Source organism: Pieris brassicae, chromosome 4 (genome assembly GCF_905147105.1).
Source record: "Pieris brassicae chromosome 4, ilPieBrab1.1, whole genome shotgun sequence".
NCBI classification, from domain to species: Eukaryota; Metazoa; Arthropoda; class Insecta; order Lepidoptera; family Pieridae; genus Pieris; species Pieris brassicae.
This window is the reverse complement of record NC_059668.1, coordinates 1010426-1024010: the sequence shown is the minus strand read 5'-3', so window position 1 is coordinate 1024010 and position 13585 is coordinate 1010426. Positions and strand designations below refer to the sequence as shown.

The 13585-nt window shown below is 36.0% G+C and overlaps 1 protein-coding gene across 4 annotated transcripts in view; it reads right to left on the bottom strand.

Moving 5' to 3' along the window:
* Positions 1-828: 828 nt before the first annotated feature.
* Positions 829-13585, bottom strand: part of LOC123707991 (mitogen-activated protein kinase kinase kinase 4) — a 52090-nt gene continuing 39333 nt past the window's right edge. For all 4 annotated transcript variants that reach the window (XM_045658390.1, XM_045658393.1, XM_045658392.1 and 1 more), the window contains 11 exons: positions 10366-10562; positions 9594-9675; positions 7881-7988; positions 6916-7015; positions 6250-6440; positions 5686-5853; positions 4018-4183; positions 2865-2987; positions 1984-2084; positions 1138-1317; positions 829-899 (listed from right to left, as the gene is read on the bottom strand). In XM_045658390.1, the coding sequence (XP_045514346.1) occupies positions 849-899; positions 1138-1317; positions 1984-2084; positions 2865-2987; positions 4018-4183; positions 5686-5853; positions 6250-6440; positions 6916-7015; positions 7881-7988; positions 9594-9675; positions 10366-10562 (1467 nt within the window). In that variant the 3' untranslated portion in view covers positions 829-848. The remainder of the gene's footprint in view (positions 900-1137; positions 1318-1983; positions 2085-2864; positions 2988-4017; positions 4184-5685; positions 5854-6249; positions 6441-6915; positions 7016-7880; positions 7989-9593; positions 9676-10365; positions 10563-13585) is intronic.

The following is a 13585-nucleotide window of genomic DNA, read 5'->3' as shown; positions in this document are numbered from 1 at the left end:
ATAATTTATTCAAACATATTACATAAATTTTTAATCTATTTGGCTCAGAGTCCACATTTGGAACACCTTCCTCCCTATAGTTCAACAAAGAATTTGTTCCGGACATTGATAGCTACCATAAAACAGCTTACATGACGCCGGACGTCCGTATACTAACAATTTATAAACATTAAACTATCATATTTATATATACAAAACCCAATTCTAAAGTTTTTATTCCATAATTTGATTAATTCTATAAATTATATAAAAATAGTCTCACTGTAATAAAAAGTACTCTTGTCTCTTTTCATCACAACTTAGACACATACGACAGAAAGAGATAAAGTATAGCTACAGTGCCGTATCTTTTAGTCCTTATAAGGGGAAACGAACTAACTTTCTAATTACGTAGATTTATTTTAAATATTTTATACCTATACTATTAGGCTCATCTCACATTGTGGCAGAGTCAAGCGACACGAGACGCCATGTTTTTCATCATTAAAATGCTGTTCCTGTTCCGAGACTTGTAGATTCGTGAATAGTGCTCGCTCGACAGTAATAAGGTTATTTTTTCGTTATTTTTACACCTCTAGTGGGTTATGGCCGGCGTTTGACGCGTCACTGCGCACGAGTGGTGCGCGCGCGCAGTCAAGCGACGACGCGCGAATATTTTCATAATACAATATTTCTGCGCATACGTGAGTTGAAATTTAAAGACTTTCTTCGTTTGGTTATAGGCTAATGTCGCTTTTTTAGATGATTAAACAAAAACTAATTTGTAACAATTCTTCAATCACAGACAACAATCAACTTAAGTACAGGTTAGAATACATTTTTTTTTTAAATAATTAAATTAATTATTTTCATCTCATGAGTCGTGCTGATTCGCAGGTACAGTCATCGTCTGATTTTACCTTAAAAAACATCCAAATAATATTTATAATTTAACAAAATTACTAATTTGAATTCGATTAAAATTAAAATCTTGACTTTTCGTATACAAAAAGTGCTGGACACAAATGCATACACTCTTACGAGATTTAACATATGTACTTGGAAGTATAGATACATCATTAAACTAAAAAAGTTGTAATGGAAGTATATATATCTCCCCATGGCCAATTGGGGGACGAGTAACACAAATTAACGTACCATCAAGAAGTGATGCAAATTTAGTTCTTCAGCGCGCGGTCTGTTCTCGGGGTCGTGAGTGAGACAGGTCATACAAAAGTCCTGCCCCTCTTTAGAAAGAGAGTCAGGGATGTGTGGCCTTCCACCCATTCCCACTAAGAACATAATCTGGTAGTTGCTGTCGTATTCGGAGAACGGCCGCTGAAAACGTTCATAAAAATTGAAGAATTTTTAGAAGAAAAAAAAATATTTTCACGACAAGGCTATATATGTCTCAAGACAGCCTGGCCGAATGCCAAAAAGAAAATAGTAAATGTTCACCAAAGAGATTGATATCACGAATATAGTTTGAACATATTATTACTGGTTGTTAAAAATTCGCCCGAAAAAAAAAGAAAAAAAAACGCGCCAAAAACATTCTTTTATTTTGTCGGTTAGTAAAATAGACAAGCGTAATTACACTTTGATAACGATTACTTTTTAAAGAGGCAAGAAAAAGTATGTCAACCTTCAAAATAACCCTATTTTAAACAAAACAATCCAACATACACACATCCCGCGCTCCACACAAAACATACTTGCATAACAATATTAATTTCGAAACAATCTAGTGAATTTAGATCTCGTATCAAAATTTTAGAATTTATTAAAATCTAACAGGAAACATGATAATGTAGTGTTATTGAACCACGTTTAGAAGTTCTAAACGTTGTGCCTGCTCATGTGTTTTTTAATAAGCAAGTTACCAGCAAGTGTCGCTGGTCAAGGCCGACGATCCTTCACCGTACGCGTGTGCGTACGTAAGAACGTACTACCGAGCGATAGGCGAACGCTTGACGTCATATCATATTATTTGAAGATAATTACCTTCCCAGAAGCCATTTCAGTGACTACGCATCCCAGAGACCAGATATCAGCAGCGCGTCCGTGGCCCGACGACTTCATGAATACTTCGGGAGCCATATATGCTGCACATATGGAAATGATGATTGATAAATGATGAATTATTTATTTTAAATATCAAAATGATGTAAGTGTCATCTTCTGAGGCGTGATCACGTGTGGTGACAAATACATCAAATATTGGTACAGTTGTGTAATTTAAATTTCCTTTTTTAACGCGTTTTAATCCAGTAAAATAAAATAAAATTGAAACTGTTTATATAAAAATGATTATTTCCTTTGGTCACGGCATCAAGCGTGAACGGCTGGACCGATTTCGCTAATTATTTTTTTGTTGTGTTCGTTATTGTCAGGAGAAGGTTCTTATTAAAGAAAAAATAAAGAAAATAACGCGAAAATTAGAAAATTTAAGAATACTTAATCTTATTAAGTAATCATGACTTTTGTTTTTTCAGTACATAGCGCTTTTACAATTCAAACTTTTTTAATGTAACCTTATGACGTTTGACATAACATTGACAGAATGCGTGCTGCAAATATCGTCAAAGAGGATGTCAGAAAAATTAATATAGTTTAAAACGAATGTTTCGATCGGAGTTTTTATATTGATAAAATAAATATAAAATAATTACAGTCGCTAATTGTTTGTGGCATTAATCTTGAAAATCCATGTTTTTCACATGGCCAGTTATATGTCGAAATAGCAACTATTTATATACGCACCAGAAAAACAAACAAAGAATGTTGTATATCATAAAGCATTTTTAGTTAATTATACCAAATGGAAATCAATATTCATAGTTAAGACAGGGCGTCTATCTGGTCCGTTAGTGTGAAATAAGAACCTTGTGTGCCGACGAATCCTTGCAGTTCCCCCGGCGCAGTGGTGTTGGCTCGGATCTTAACAGCACATCCAAAATCACCCAGCTTCAAGCAATGACCTTCATTTGTAAGAAATATATTGCCACCTGTCAACAACATTTACTAATAGACTTTTTCGAATGACAGGAACAGGGAAGGACCAAAGTTGCTTGGGAGAGCTTACGTTTCTATGGCAACAGAACAGAATTTTGTGTTTTTATACACGAGCATATAATTAACTATGTTTCTTTATACGGAACAGTCAAAGGGTAGTTTCGCTAAATTAAGTAAAATAAAAAATACAAGGTTAGTTAGATATGCTTTATAGCGAAATAGACATGTGTAAACCAAAAAAAACTTGGCGATTAAAAAGAGTTGCGGAGAGAGTTTGTTGCCAGTTCTTCTCTTCCGTTCTAAGCCCTTGATTTTGGAACTGGCAGTGAATGTAAAATTAGAAGCATTTAATGTATTTTTTTTTGACGTTCATAAGTATACATTGTGTTACCTATATGAATAAATTATTTATGACTTCGACATATGTACCGAAAAATACAAATAAAATATTAAGTAACATTATTCTAAATATTCCAGTTATACAGATAACAGAATGATATATAAGTAAAAATGTAAAAGACATACTTCAAGTTGACAATTGACAAACAATAACGTGTGCTCGCAACTATGGATATTCAAACTTAGCTCGTTTATCAGAAGTTGTTCGGTCTAATACCCGCAGCTGAGTTTCATTATCGGACGTCAAGGCAGAATACAAAATACCATCCGTATCACCTCGACGTCCGTCGTTCTATAACTGAGCGTTTTCTAAGGCAGTTTTTGCCGGGCACCACCACTACGTGGAACCAGCTGCCCACTGAAGTATTTCCGAACCAATTCGACTTAGGGTCCTTCAAGAAAAGAGCGTACCAATTCTTGAAAGGCCGGCAACGCACTTGCGAGCCTTCTGGCAATGTGAGTGTCCATGGGCAGCGGTATCACTTATCAGATGAGCCTCCTGCCCGTTTGCCTTCTATTTAAAAAAGGCTCAATCTGGATATTGGTGAGTTTTGGTCAAAACACCTTCTTCTGAAAGGAGGAGCAAATGAGATGATGGGATGCTTGCGGTATTGTTTGTCTTACTTTTAATGTCGCGATGCGCTATAGACCGCGCGTGCAGCTCGTTCACAGCGCATAGCAGTTGCTTTGTGTATCTTCTCGTTGTGTGTTCGGCTAACGCGCCGCTGGTCGCTATCAACGCCTCCAGAGAACCCTCCACGCAGAGTTCCATGAATAACAGCATTTCCTCCTGAAACGGGACACGTGTTTTACGTATATATTAATAAGAGAAACGTATATTACAAATTTTACATAACAAAAAAAAATTAAAATAATATTTATTCAATTCCAACCAGTATGTCTGACCGAATCTCGTTCGAGCAACATTTATTGATTTATAGTAGACAAAACTGATTAAATTAAGTACGCGAAACTAAGTTTCATCATCGGACGTTGAGGTAGAATACAAAATACCATCCGTATCACCTCGACTTCCGTCGTTCCACAACTGAGCGTTTTTAAAGACAATTTTTGCCTTTGTTTTTGAAAACTTCGAAATTTGCTTTTAAACAAAAGGATACTCCGGCAACGCATCTGCGAGCCCTCTGGCAATGGGCACTTAACATCAGATGAGCCTTTAAAAACCATTTTGAGTATCTAGAGTGTAACAAAAATTAAACTTCGTTCATACAATAAGACACCTGATTCCTACAATCTGAAAGTATATTGTTACGAAGACAGGTCGACTGCATGTTTCTAGATTTTTTCCACTAGTTAGAGAACAGGCCTAGTTATACCCCTTTGATGAAGGAATATTCTAGACCGAACTTTCTAGGTGTGAGACAAGGACGAAATGATACGAGAGAGAGAGAGAGAAGATCAGAACTTTCTCGAAACTAGACGAGCACTCTAGAACGCCGTACGACAAGGACGGAGCAACGTGCGAAAGAGACAAAGAGTGCGGACGTTCTAGAATTGTGCAATCGCTACTCAGTAGCAAGCCCGCCTAGAAAGTTCTCGAATATTGTTTAGAATTATTCCCAGGGATATATAAGCGAGCCGAAACGCGACTAGTCGCCTTTAGTTTTGAATGCCATTAATTATTACCACGAATTACACGAGAGGAACACCGAAGCGATAAAGTGCGAATAAAGTGAATACAAGTGATAAAATACAGTGTGAAGTGTGCATAAGTGAAGTAATTAGTGACTGTGTTTTTGCGTGCATCTCTGCAATAAAACTGTGCCCATAAATTCCTCATGGATTTTTCAAGAAATAAACCCTTGAAGAAATCTACGGCATTTTCTATCCGATCCCCTAGCTCGTAACAATATTATATAACAATAGGGATATTACTTTCTCAGTTGATATATATTCTAATATTGCACTACCTATGGGAGCTCATTGATAACGCCATATTCGACGAGAATGACATTGTTCTTTTGTATTTTCGCTGTTGGCCCTCAAGGGTTCGAACACAGCTCAGCCGAGATGGGCGTCTCTAGCGAGACTCGGACCACGGCTTGACTCATCGTGGGGTCAGTCGCCTGAAGGGCAAGACGGAAGCTCGCTGAAGTGAGCGAAGTACGTTTTAGGAGACCACACCTTCCCGGGTAAGGGCGACTATTTACTTGAAAGACTTTCCCTTTTACACTTATCAAAGAACGGCTTGTCATCGCGTTATATTGCGCCGGCAGCGCCATCTGTTGACAGAATAATTAACCAGTATCGTAATTAAAACAATATACATACCCGATGTAATTCACAGCCATAATATCTGACAAGGTGGGGATGTACAACGCCCTCAAGTACGCGCAGTTCGTTCGCTGCCCGTTGCAACGCACGTCTGTCTCCTGCGCCTATGCTTAACTCCTTCATCGCTAACACCTGACCGCTCTCTGTATTGACTACTGTGTATACCTGAAATATTCATTAATGTTGAGATCATTCGATGATTTATGTTCTGCAATTATTGCTCGTAAGGTTAGGAAGATCTTTAGAGTCAAAGGTCCAGTAAGTCAAATACAGGACCTTTAGACAAATAAACGTTGTAATGCGACAGACTATCGACACTACGTTAAAGATGCGTACACGCAACGTACACATACAACGTACGCAGCGCGCGGTTTCAATATAATGCGAAGCTGCATCAAGCTCAAATGACGTATATACATAACATCGTAACCATAGTAACAAGCACACATCTATCTATAGTCCATGTTTTATAATAAGAACGTTACGGTTTATCTTTCGAAATAAAAAATGCCGAGGACTCAGGGGGGTGATCAATTGAGTAAAAAGTATTTTATCAATCACCTTTCCAAAAGTGCCAGCACCGATTTTCAAACCCCTCTGCCATTTGAACGTGAGCTGTCGTAACTTGGGCTCGTAGCACTTGACAGCAGCCCCTAAAACGCGTCCGACTCGTTTATCTTCACGCAGCTTCTCATCCCGAGCCTCGTCTAGACGTTGAACTGCGTTTCGGACTCTTTTGCTGTAAGCTGAAACTTAAAACAACATTTAAAAATTAATACAAGTAATTTAAAAAAAAAACCGGACTATAAATACACGTAAATGATTTTTAGTTTCCCTTTTTGGATGCCTGAATACCAGATACCAATAATAATGTCTACCAGATTAGATTTCTCGTCTATCTTGGTTGTTATTGGAGGACATTTGACGTACACCGCCACGCCTTACTTGATAATTTTATTAAATCAATTAATTTGCGACTTCAAAGGATCAAATGTTATATGTTATATCAATAATAAGACCAAAATTCGTACCGCAATCGTAGACCTTTGGAATATTGTTGCTGACATTTCTAAAGATCTAAAGAATGACTCCTTACAAAAGAAAAGAGAAACTCTTATACCAGTTTAGCAATACTAACACCTTTTCAAATGTACAATAAAATGTATTTAAATCAAAATCCAAGGCTTTATTGTTGTGCCCTAGTAGAACAAATCCCTTAAAAATTACCTGGCGCTTCAGGAGCAGAGAATACAGGTGGTGATGTGTCCTGTTCGCTGGGTGGAGACTGGGCTTCTTTGTTGTTCTGACTAGAATTTGGTATTGGACTCTGGGAAAATATTTAATTATTTCCATCACATAGGATGTACAAAGCCCTCTATTTCCTGTATAGCCTTGAAGTTGTTATGAACAACAGACTACTGAATAAATATAACATCACCGTTGTTATACAATACGCAGAGGCAATAAGAACTTGATGAAATGAATCGTGATTGATAACAAAAAAGGCAAAAGATCAGGTGGCAGTTCACCAACCAGACGTACCGATCAAGTGGAAGACTAATCGTCCTCAAAACTGTACACTGTTTTGAGCTGGACAGAAACTGGTTGAAACAGATTGTCCGCTCCAGATCATTCCTAACAGACCAAGACGTAGCTCGTGTCTGAACACGAGCTACCTTCTGAAGAACACCGTTGTAACTAAATTATTTTTTGAGGATTTCTAAATTTGACCAGGCAGTTTTATATTTAGTTTTTATTTATTTAGTTTTATATTTAGCAAAAACCTAATTTCGGGGCCTGCCGATGGTAAGCATTCCTAATTTTTCTATCATAACTCATTCAATACATTGGAGCATGGTTGCCTTACAATTGCCTGGTAAACTAAAAACTTCGCGAGAGGCGAAGAGAGGCGAAGAGAGGCGGAGAGTTTCTTGCCACTTCTCGCCTGCTCTACGCCCCTTGGGAATGGGTACTAAATTTAGAACCTTCGGCATTCAATATTTACGTATACGTTACATATTGGATTGACCTCCAAATGAGACTTAAACTTATTAATCTGAATTAAAATTTTATAATTGAACACACTTTAACCTACTCATATAATATTTTGGACAATATTGTAACTAACACGACAACTATTTCGTCATACAATTGTCTGTTTGAATAAATAAATTATTAAGGCTGATACTCACATGTAATCTCAGTCTATGCCTGTGAGGTGGCGTCGGCGATAACGAAGGAAACGTTGGGCGTGAACCGATCACGTGGGAAATGCACCCATCCATCAGTTGCTTCAGATCCTGCATGATAGTTTGTATGAGACAAACCAGTAATTTAAAAAAAAAACCTTATTTAATACTAATAGATATTGTATTACGGAAGCTACCAAAGATGTACCAAGGATGGTGCCTATACCATCACTTATGATATTTACCGTTTATTGTCTCACGGGGAGTTATTAGAACGCCCTTAAAGCATTTTCAGTGCTTTATTCTACTTTATCACTATGGTACTGCCATCGAAACGATCGTTATCGTTATATGGACATCAAAACGATTTCTCAAAAACGTTAAATATCATATAACATATAATATAACGGTAATAGTTTTTTTTTATAGAACAGGGGACAAACGGGCGGATAAGTGATACCAACGCCCATGGACACTCTCAATAAACGAGAGTGCGTTGCCGGCTTCAAAGAATTGGTACGATCTTTTATTGAAGCACCCTAAGTCGGATTGGTTCGGAAATACTTCAGTGGGCAGCTGGTTCCACGTAGTGGTGGTGCCCGGCAAAAACTGCCTTAGAAAACGCTCAGTTGTCGAGGTGATACGGATGGAAATTTGTATTCTGCCTCGACGTCCGATGATGAACCTCTGCTGCAATCCGACACAACTATCGCATTGGCTATTAGCTTGACTCCGGGTTATATTGGACGTCTAACATGTGTTGAATTAATATCATCACTTGCTTTGTAGAATTTGTAACAATATCATAACAATAACAATCTCCAAAGATGCGAGGAACGAAGAAGGTATCGAATAGCCAGATTTTTTCTGGATCTTTATCCTTCTGTGTAACATTATTGTTGAACTTATAGACTCTTATAGACTTATATAACTTATAGAACATTATTGTTGAACTTATAGACTCTTATAGACTTATAACTTATAGACTTATATAACTTATAGAACATTATTGTTGAACTTATAGACTCTTATAGACTTATATAACTTATAGAACATTATTGTTGAACTTATAGACTCTTATAGACTTATATAACTTATAGAACATTATTGTTGAACTTATAGACTCTTATAGACTTATAACTTATAGACTTATATAACTTATAGAACATTATTGTTGAACTTATAGACTCTTATAGACTTATATAACTTATAGAACATTATTGTTGAACTTATAGACTCTTATAGACTTATATAACTTATAGAACATTATTGTTGAACTTATAGACTCTTATAGACTTATATAACTTATAGAACATTATTGTTGAACTTATAGACTCTTATAGACTTATAACTTATAGACTTATATAACTTATAGAACATTATTGTTGAACTTATAGACTCTTATAGACTTATATAACTTATAGAACATTATTGTTGAACTTATAGACTCTTATAGACTTATATAACTTATAGAACATTATTGTTGAAGTATTTCCGAACCAATTCGACTCAGGGTCCTTCAAGAAAAGAGCGTACAAATTCTTAAAAGGCCGGCAACGCACTCGCGAGCCCTCTGGCATTGAGAGTGTCCATGGGCGGCGGTATCACTTAACATCAGGTGAGCCTCCTGCCCGTTTGCCCCCTATTTTATAAAAAAAAAAGCCCATCACACAAACGCCACAATGAATTGAATAAAATATAACCCAATTTACGAACCTCAAACTCTTCGTCAGTCAAATGCTTCGTGTTATAAGGATCACAAGCAAGCATTAGGAACTCTAAACCCTGACTCGCCCATCTGTGAACAATTACCACATTACAGTATTCCCTCTTATAACACGGTAGATTGGTTCCGCGTTATACAACACTCCTATTATTCTCGCTTGTGAGACGTATAACGCGTTATGTACATGTGCATCACGTTTAACTTTTCTAATAAAGATCTATGTTATGAGCAAAGCGTACAAATCATTATAAACATCACAATACAGGAATGGATGGAGGATCTTTGACAGTCCGAGGCAAATCTTTGTTTTTAATTTATTTTATTATTATTTATTACTTAAGATGTCACGTGGAACATGGTGTAATGGTTGCAGCTCCTTACAAACGATATGTAATACAAAAGAAGAGTTTTATTGCCAATTCTTCTCTTCCGTTCTACGCTCTCGATTTGAGAACTGGCAGTTAATGTAAAATTAGAAGCATTGACGTTCATAACTGTACATTGGTTACCTTTGACCTCAGCCAATTTTGAATAAGATGCTGCGTTAATTATTTATCTTAAAATAGCAGTCTAGGACCATACTGTAAAAAAAATTGTAGTTGTTATGGAAGAGCTGGGTGCTGTATCACGGCATTTTGGTATTTTAGTCACACTTTATATAAATTTTTTTTTTAAATTTCGCAATAAATTCGGTGTGTTTGGCGATTTAAGCATTTACTAATCCGCATTCCAATTAGGTATTAAGAAGATAAAAATAATTACCTAGGCCTCAACCCTCTTCCGCGATCGCATCTCTCAACGACGAACATCATCCAGCACCTGGCGAATTCGATGACAGCGCGCGCTATCTGCTTCGCCCAGTCTGCTTCCTCCGCTGTGGGCTCTACACATGGTTCCATACGATCCGATGGTCTGGGACTTTCCGAACCCGAAAGTAGCGTTTCTATATTGCCTTGGACCTGGAAAATATATATCTTCCAAGAATGACACACCCTTTATAATGCCTTTATAACCTTTTCAACGTTAACATGGCGATAAGGAAAAAATGAGTGGTGGTGAGAAACTAGATTTTTATTCAAGAACACGAGTTTCCTGCGTCTTTTATGGCGTTATAAAGTTAAATAAGAATTACAATAGTATTTTCTTTTATTAACATGGCTTTAACACATTTACAGAAAACACTTTTACCGGATTGAAGCTCTGTATTATTATAAACTTATAATTATTTTACATAATTTTAATTTTTATCCCGACGTCACAGTCACGCTGTAAAGCACCCGAAACATACTGTTACGAGCTAGGGGATCGGATAGAAAATGCCGTAGATTTATTCAAAGGTTTATTTCTTGATAAATCAATGAGGAATTTATGGGCACAAATTAATTTCAGAGATGCACTTATAGCACACAAAAACAATCACTTATGCACTCTTCACACAGTACTTTATCACTTGTATTCACTTTATTCACACTTTATCGCTTCGGTGTTTCGCTCTTGTTATCGCATTCAAAACTAAAGGCGACTAGTCGCGTTTCGGCTCGCTTATATATCCCTGGGAATAATTCTAAACAATATTCGAGAACTTTCTAGGCGGCGTTGCTACTGAGTAGCGATTGCACAATTCTAGAACGTCCGCACTCTTTGTCTCTTTCGCACGTTGCTCCGTCCTTGTCGTACCTCAGTCTAGTTTCGAGAAAGTTCTGATCTTCTCTCTCTCTCTCTCGTATCATTTCGTCCTTGTCTCACACCTAGAAAGTTCGGTCTAGAATATTCCTTCATCAAAGGGGTATACATAGGCCTGAAAACGCCTGAAAACGGGTCTCCTGAAAACTTTACCACTCTACTACACATGTTCTGAAACCGACTGAAAAAAGGTTTCAGCTTCCTGAAAACTAGGGTAACACTATGGAAATTACAATTTTCTAATATGTGATTGACCCTCTCCTGAAACGGTCAGAAATCATACTTCAGCCTGCTGAAAAGTTCTCTAACTAGTGGAAAAATCTAGAAACATTGCAGTCGACCCGTCTTCGTAACAATACTATACATAGCTTCAATCCGGTAAAATAAGTGTTTTCTTTAAGAATTACAAAACCAAGTAGTGGACTTCAGTGATGAACAGTGGTGAGTGAGCAGAGTATCTTCACCTTAGTAAAGATTGTAAGTAGAGTTAATGTACTTGTGACGGATTTTAAATGTTATATGAAGCTTATCATTATGAAGAGGATCATATTCCATCTTTTTTTTTACTTTTTAGATTTTAATTAGTATTTTATTAAATTCTTAAACGGTCGTTCAAATATTACGTAAACTGATTTACGGCAATTTATCACCCCCCCCCCCTTTTTGTCAGCGAAAGTAAGCAAAGCTCTAAAAAATAATAGTACATAAACGTATTAATTATTTGTAGGAATCCGTGTTCAAATCATTAAACAAGAAAATCAAATGCAGGCGGTATTACTACTACTAATTACAATCTAAAAAGTAAAAAAAAAATTGTAATATGATAAGCCTCAAACAGCAATTAAAATCCGCATCACACTTGTATCGTTTGCAAAACATAGTTTCAAGTATTTTTAGATTTTAATTATTATTTCATTAAATACTTAAACGGTCGTTCAAATATTACGTAAACTGATTTACTGCAATTTATCACCCCCCCCCCCCTTTTTGTCAGCGAAAGTAAGCAAAGCTCTAAAAAATAATAGTACATAAACGTATTAATTATTTGTAGGAATCCGTGTTCAAATCATTAAACAAGAAAATCAAATGCAGGCGGTATTACTACTACTAATTACAATCTAAAAAGTAAAAAAAAAATTGTAATATGATAAGCCTCAAACAGCAATTAAAATCAGCATCACACTTGTATCGTTTGCAAAACATAGTTTCAAGTATTTTTAGATTTTAATTATTATTTCATTAAATACTTAAACGGTCGTTCAAATATTACGTAAACTGATTTACTGCAATTTATCACCCCCCCCCCCCCCCTTTTTGTCAGCGAAAGTAAGCAAAGCTCTAAAAAATAATAGTACATAAACGTATTAATTATTTGTAGGAATCCGTGTTCAAATCATTAAACAAGAAAATCAAATGCAGGCGGTATTACTACTACTAATTACAATCTAAAAAGTAAAAAAAAAATTGTAATATGATAAGCCTCAAACAGCAATTAAAATCCGCATCACACTTGTATCGTTTGCAAAACATAGTTTCAAGTATTTTTAGATTTTAATTATTATTTCATTAAATACTTAAACGGTCGTTCAAATATTACGTAAACTGATTTACTGCAATTTATCACCCCCCCCCCCCCCCTTTTTGTCAGCGAAAGTAAGCAAAGCTCTAAAAAATAATAGTACATAAACGTATTAATTATTTGTAGGAATCCGTGTTCAAATCATTAAACAAGAAAATCAAATGCAGGCGGTATTACTACTACTAATTACAATCTAAAAAGTAAAAAAAATTGTAATATGATAAGCCTCAAACAGCAATTAAAATCCGCATCACACTTGTATCGTTTGCAAAACATAGTTTCAAGTATTTTTAGATTTTAATTATTATTTCATTAAATACTTAAACGGTCGTTCAAATATTACGTAAACTGATTTACTGCAATTTATCACCCCCCCCCCCCCCCCCTTTTTGTCAGCGAAAGTAAGCAAAGCTCTAAAAAATAATAGTACATAAACGTATTAATTATTTGTAGGAATCCGTGTTCAAATCATTAAACAAGAAAATCAAATGCAGGCGGTATTACTACTACTAATTACAATCTAAAAAGTAAAAAAAATTGTAATATGATAAGCCTCAAACAGCAATTAAAATCCGCATCACACTTGTATCGTTTGCAAAACATAGTTTCAAGTATTTTTAGATTTTAATTATTATTTCATTAAATACTTAAACGGTCGTTCAAATATTACGTAAACTGATTTACTGCAATTTATCACCCCCCCCCCCCTTTTTGTCAGCG